The 7276-nt window shown below is 47.8% G+C and overlaps 1 protein-coding gene across 1 annotated transcript; it reads left to right on the forward strand.

Moving 5' to 3' along the window:
- Positions 1-29: 29 nt before the first annotated feature.
- Positions 30-3300, forward strand: MBLAC1 (metallo-beta-lactamase domain containing 1). The gene is made up of 2 exons (XM_073622864.1): positions 30-356; positions 2634-3300. The coding sequence occupies exons 1-2, from the start codon at positions 351-353 to the stop codon at positions 3282-3284; spliced, it is 657 nt and encodes a 218-aa protein (XP_073478965.1). The 5' UTR covers positions 30-350; the 3' UTR covers positions 3285-3300.
- The last annotated feature ends 3976 nt before the right edge of the window (positions 3301-7276 follow it).

The raw sequence follows: 7276 nt of genomic DNA on the forward strand, positions 1-7276 counted from the left end.
TACTCTTGTACTGCGCATGCGCGCGCGACAGTGCACGTCGGATTGCGACGTAAAAGTCATGAACTACTACACCAACTCTTCTTGCCGCCGCACCGCGCCTGCGCGGTCTTCGTGTGCAACACACGAAAATCATTCTGTCAAATTCTCAAATTGTTATGGCAGCAGTGCGCTTGCGCGGGAACACAGAATCAGAATGGCGGGTTTTGTATGGCTGCCCGCAGCCCGCCTTCTGATTGGACAATCGGACTCAACCTCTAGAAGGCGCTTCTAGGGATGAGTCAATTGGCCAATCAGAAGGCGGTTAGCCGGGCTCTGGGTCACGTGGTGAGCCGTGAGTGTCCAGCCGCAGGATGGAGGTGAGATGATGAATGGATACAATGTAACTGGGAGATGTCAGCACTGGGCTTTGTTTACAAGGACATAACACTCTCCATTCACTGGGATGGGTTTATTATCTGGTCACATGATCATTTTCTCATTACCATCACATTGGGGGTGGAGCGAGGGAAGGGTTACAACCTCTGGCAATGTTTTTATTCATATCTGTGCCCCGGCGACAACTGACCTTCCTGTTTCTTGTATGGGTGTCACGGAGACAGGAAGGGAGCAAAAATATTGGCAATGGGGTGTCGCAGACAAATACAAGTTGTTTTTTTTTTTCTTTTAAAGCAGCTTTAGAAATGACATTTGTTACCTTTTTTTAATGATTTTATTTTGTGTTCAAATGCTCCAGCCACTGTGACACCAGCCCAACGTATTAGCAGCTCAGTGCCCCTTATTTCCTCTCTGCAAGATTGGTGGCCCCTGAGGCATCTCAGAATCCCAGTCTGCCCCGCCCACCATGACATCATACTTTAACAGGCTGGGAGACCCCTGAACTGTTACGCCCACCATGACAACAGGAGACCGATCCTATCACCAATGACATCACACCATGCCTGACAGGCCAAGAGTAAGGATGAGCTCTGGCGTGTTCGCACACTCCACGTGCAGAGCCCACCAGGAAGTCGGCACGGCGCAGCGCTAATCACATGCAGTGAGACATTTCCTGATCTCTGCAGCCGCACATCGGGAAATGTCTCACTGCCTGTGATTAGCGCAGTGCAGTGCCGACTTCCTGGCGGGCTCTGCACGTGGAGTGTGCGAACACGCCAGAGCTCATCCTTAGCCAAGAGAACCCTGATCTGTCCCGCCCACCATGACATCATACCTTGATATGATGTCATGGTGGGCAGGACAGATCAGGGTTCTCTTGGCCTGTCAGGCATGGTGTGATGTCATGTGGGCGGAACAGATAGGGAGTCTCCCAGCCTGTTAAAAGTATGATGTCATGGTAGGCGGGACAGATCAGGGTTTTCCTGGCCTTTCAATTAAGATATGATGTCATGGTGGGCGGGACAGATCAGGGGGGGGGTCTCCTGGCCTTTCAATGAAGATATGATATCATGGTGGGCGGGACAGATCAGGGTCTCCTGGCCTTTCAATCAAGATATGATGTCATGGTGGGCGGGACAGATCGGGGTTCTCCTGGCCTGTCAGGCATGGTGTGATGTCATGGTGGGTGGAACAGATATGGAGTCTCCTGGCCTTTCAATCAAGATATGTCATGGTGGGCGGGACAGATCAGGGGGTCTCCTGGCCTTTCAGTCAAGATATGATGTCATGGTGGGTGGGACAGATCAGGGTTCTCCTGGCCTTTCAATTAAGACATGATGTCATGGTGGGCGGGACAAATCAGGGGGTCTCCTGGCCTTTTAATCTAGGTAGGATGTCATGTGGACGGGACAGATCAGGAGACCCTGATCTGTCCCGCCCACCATGACATCATACTTTAACAGGCTGGGAGACTCCCTATCTGTTCTGCCCACCATGACATCACACCATCCCGACAGGCCAGGAGAACCCTGATCTGTCCCGCCCACCATGACATCATATCTTGATTGAAAGGCCAGGAGACCCCTGATCTGTCCCGCCCACCATGACATCATTCCTTGATTGAAAGGCCAAGAGACCCCTGATCTGTCCCGCCCACCATGACATCATACCTTGATTGAAAGGCCAGGAGACCCCTGATCTGTCCCGTCCACCATGACATCGTACCGTGACTAAACATCCCTGCGAATGTAGCCTTAAGGGGATAGGAGAGGGGGATGTTTTCAAGGACAGGGGGTTAGGATAGGAGGCCAGATGGATGTTTCATTCATCTTTTACCAAGCTGCTTAGTTGTTGTGAGATCCCACGGCACAGATCCACTCTAGCTGCATGGATCTAATGGCAGTGCACATGCAGGACATACAAAGACATTTCTAAAGCATCCACTCAGAAGAACAGTTGGTCCTGTGACCAGCTGTTTAATTACAATGGCCAGTCATGAGGGGGTTAAATAATAGCCCACCGTTAGGAGGTGTGCTGTGGTACACACTCAGGACCTGGGAGCCAACATATGTAACTAGCATGAGGCCATCTAGTCAACACGTCCGGTTCCCATGGACCTCTCGGCTCCACATTTCGGCTCCGGAGTTAGGCACAGTAACTAAATCCACATAAGCAGACAATTCTCAATATTTCCTAAGGCTGAACTGTTATAATAACTTTGGGCTGTCCTGACCTGTTGTTTTTATCTCCTCTTGCAGTATGTGACGTCCCCTCTTTCTACCCATGACATTCCCGGCTCCCCCCATTCGGTCCATATCCTACTGGAAGGGTACTGCAGAGATGTTGGGTCCGATCGTTTCGAGGCTGATGGCTCAGTCACTCTCGTCAGTGGCCCGCTGACCGTCCTGGTGGATACTGGTGGCCCGTGGTCCCGTGATATTATCCTGGAGGCTCTCCAGGGCCACGGCGTGACCCCCAGTGATGTCACCCACGTAATCTGCACCCACGGACACTCAGATCATGCCGGCAACCTCAACCTCTTCCCAAAGGCTGAGATTCTGGTGTCGTACGACCTGTGGCGGGATGGCTCCTACGTCTATCACAACTTCCGTGGAGGGGAACCCTACTTGCTGCCCGGTGGGGAAGGGCTGAAGGTGGTGGCAACGCCAGGTCACACAGGCAGCGATATAACCCTCCTCGTTCCTGGCACCAGTCTCGGCATGGTGGCTGTGGCCGGAGATGTCTTTGAGCGGGAGGGAGATGAGGACTCTTGGAGGGAACTTAGCGAAAACACAGAGGTTCAAGAGAAGAGCCGGAGGACTTTGTTGAATTTGGCGGATGTGATCGTTCCTGGACACGGACCTCCTTTCAGGGTCATCCGGGCTGGGCAGGACCCAGAACCTCAATAAAGCCAACTGACTCATACTCACAAATGTTCCTCACTGTGCATTGAGAGCTCTGGTTCCACAAATCCAATCAGAGTGGTTCCCGATCATGTGATCACATGCAGGTGGAGCGCTTCATTCACAAAATTAGCCCTTTGCCTGTAAATGGTATTATGCCTCTGTTTAATACTGTAATTGTTAAACACATCAGTGCAGGTAGCAGCCTTTTGCAGTGTCAGCTTCCTGATCATGTGATCACTATGTCAGCAGGGTGAAGGCTTCATTAACAAATTAAGCCCTTTCCTCTGAAAATGTCAATGCCCCTCTTTTTACTTTCTACTCTTACTCCGACCCAAATATAAGCCGAGGCACCTACTTTTGCCACAAAAAACTGTGAAAACTTATAGACTCGAGTATAAGTCTACGATGAGAAATGCGCAGCTACTGTAAGCAGAAAAGAGGGTCAACAATGCCCATTTGTAGCCTCACTGTGCCCATTTGCAGCCATAGGTCCCCCGAACTTCAAACTCGGTAGTTAAGGGTTCCTAGATGCCCCCTAGCTGCAGCCAAAATTTGGGGTCTCTGGACCCAAAGGGTCCCGAAATGACATTGCTGCAGATGGACACAGTTGACCGAGTTTGGGCCCAGTATCTCGGGGCCACTTGGTGCTAGGAACCCCAAATTTGGTGTGCAAACCCACTGGAACGAGCACTACAACATATCTAAAGCTGGGGTTCCTAGCACCAAGTGGCCCTGAGATACGGGGCCCCAAAGTTGGTTTGGAATGTCAAGCACTTTTCTGCAGCAGAGAATGGCATTTTCCGAACCGACTTTGGGGCCCCGTATCTCGGGGCCACTTGGTGCTAGGAACCCTAGCTTTGGATATGTTGTAATGCTAGTTCCACTGGGTTTGCACACCACATTTGGGGTTCCTAGCACCAAATGGCCCCAAGATACGGGGCCCCAAAATTGGTTCGGAAAATGTCACTCTCTGCTGCAGAAAAGTGCTTGACTCCAGTATAAGCGGAGGGTGGCATTTTCAGCACAAAAAAATGTGCTGAAAAACTCGGCTTATACTCGAGTATATACGGTAAGCCTTTTCCTCTGAAAATGACATTGTCCTTTTTTTTTTTTTTTAATACTGTATTTGTTAGACACATCATGGCAGGTAGCAGCCTTCGGGCAGTTTCAGCTTCCTGGTCATGTGATCACTATGCCGGCTATGACACGGTGATCACATGTAGGGTGAAGGTTTCATTCACAAGATAAACCTTTTCCTCTAAAAATGGCATTGCCCATTTTTTTTTTAATACTGTAATTGTTAGGCACATCGTGTGCAGTGTTGGTAACTGACTGTCAAAGGTGGAACATAAAATAACATTCTTTCAACACAGAGCCTTGTGCAGGGGAATATTTAGCCACAGATTTTTGAGTGGGAAGGATTATTGCTTTGCACTGCACACAACTCGGGAACTGTTTGTGCCAGCGGTAGAGAAGTGCCACCCGCCATTGCCTATATTATGGATGTTTGTACTGCACCCTGGACTGCTACATATACAAGCAATAGATGGACAGTTGTGGGGATGAACTCTTAGGAGTTCCGTATGAGTTGGTTTAAAAATTAATATTTTACATGTCAACGTTCAGCAAAAGGGCAATGTTGTTTGGGCCAATCTTTAAAATGAACCAATCTTTAAAACCAATGACACCCACTATGTGGTTGTCATTATCAGCTGGACCCACGTGACTATGGTGCAGTTCTTCTCTACTCATAGAAAAAAAAACATGCTTGCTGTATTTTTGATATAGTTTCAAGCAAGAGCACCTCATTAAAGTAGAATGATAGGCAAAACCTTTTTTTTTTTTTGGATAGAGCAAGGAAGGGTTATAACCCCTGTAGGGTTTATTTTTGCCATCTTTGTCCCATTGGGGAGATTTCCCTTCACTTCCTGTGTCCCATAACCAAACAGGAAGTGAAAGGAAATCCCTGCAAGTTAAAGTGGAGTTCCACCCAAAAATGGAACGTCCGCTTTAAGGGAAGGTGACCCCCTGATATGCCACATTTGGCATGTCATTTTTTTTGGGGGGGGAGCGGAAACCCTCTTTTTAGGGTTCCAGCTCCCTCTTCCTCCTGTGGCTCTGCAGTTCCATAAGTCAGTTCACCTCTCCCCCTCGGTAATCATCTGGGACACGTCACAGATCCCAGATGATTGCCCGGCCAGTCACAGCGTGTGGCTCATGCATGCGCAGTGCGTGCCCAGCTGTGAAGCCACAGCCGGGCGCCCACAGTGAAAATGCCGGTGCTGCAGAGAGGAGGGGGAGAGGAGCGGGGCTTCGTTCCCCCGCATCGCTGGACCCTGGGACAGGTAAGTGTCCGATTATTAAAAGTCAGCAGCTGCAGTATTTGTAGCTGTATTTGTAGCTGATGACTTTTAATTTTTTTTTTTTTTTTTAAGCGGAACTCCGCTTTAAGGGAATTCTTTGGGGACTTTTAACGTCACCAGAACTAGTGTCCCCATTGGAAGATTTCCCCCCTATTACTTTTCTGGGGACAACACAAAATTTGGGATTTTCTTTCTACTTTCACTTTCAATGACAATGGTAAACAGGACAAATAGAGCGAATCTCCTTAATGGGTGCACAGGTAGCAGTAGAACCTGACAGGGGGTCTAATCCCTCTCTACACTATCCAAAACTAATAAAAAAAAGTTTTGCCTTTAGTTATACTTTAATGAGTACTTGTCAAGAGAGAAATACATATGCTGACTTCCCCTTCTAAAATACTAACTGCCTGGCTGTCATGGCCCTTTTGACTTATTACTGACATGGTCTGTGACTTAGAACAATTACACAGAGAGGGATTCTTTTCTCCAACTTACCTTTTTCTGAGTCAATGACTGATAAAGTTTAGAAACAGAACTCTAGGATTTTTCCTTGCGTTTTTTTTTTTTTTTTTGCACACGTTTTAAAAAATAATTTTAAGCCTTGAGATTAGTTGAAACCCCCAAAAAATATATGTTCTGAAGGCAGACATCCTGGAGAATAAAATAGTGGTACAGTAAAACCTTGGATTGAGAGTAACTAGGTTTGAGAGCGTTTTGCAAGATGAGCAAAATTTTTTAATACATTTTCACTTGATATACAATTGATGTCTTGATATACAAGTAGCGTCATGTCACAACTGAGTATAAGCCCCGGTTCACATTGGTACGATTTGTCATGTCAGATCGGCGGCAATAGCCGGCAATGGCACCGTTCCTAATCGGTGCGATGCTGCATTTGCGGCGCCGTACCAATTTCAAAAAGTAGTTTCTGTACTACTTTTTGCGATTTCGGGCTGCGATTTACATTGACATTCTGAACAGATGTCTCTGAAATCGCGGCTGGTATCGGGACTGACATGTTGGATGGAAATTGTGCGAGTTCAGCTAAACTCGCACGTCTTCATTCCCGCAGCTCGGTGTAAACCTTAGAAGCAAAACTGTACACACTTTAAAAGAGAAGAGAGGCGTCTCTAAGTGTAGCAATATGGTTACATTTAATGAAGGGACAGCATTTAGCAACTTACATGATTGATGATTTAAAGAGGCACATCTAAGTATGCAGGCATCCGGGGTAAGGCTGTCCACATAGACCGACCTCCTCACCGCCATTAACATCATCCCTTCCATGCTGCGCTCCACGAGTAGGTTCAATCGCTCTGCTGCAGGGTAGTCTTCCCGATCACGATTGCAGACTGACAGCGGTGAGAGCCGGCGGTGCGGAGGACGGTCTATGTGGACAGCTTTACCCCGGATGCCTCCATACTTAGATGTGCCTCTTTTAATCATCAACCATGTGAGTTTCTAAATGTTGTACCTTCATTAAATGTAACCATATTACTACACTTTAGAGGCGCCTCTCTTCTCTTTTTATACTCTGTAGCTTGTGCTGGATTTTGCTTCTAATCCCCTTGTGGATTCTTCCATTTGTGGATGGACATTTTATGGTTACACAACCTATCACATTGCTATAAT

This window comes from Aquarana catesbeiana, linkage group LG03 (genome assembly GCF_042186555.1).
Source record: "Aquarana catesbeiana isolate 2022-GZ linkage group LG03, ASM4218655v1, whole genome shotgun sequence".
Lineage (NCBI taxonomy): Eukaryota > Metazoa > Chordata > Amphibia > Anura > Ranidae > Aquarana > Aquarana catesbeiana.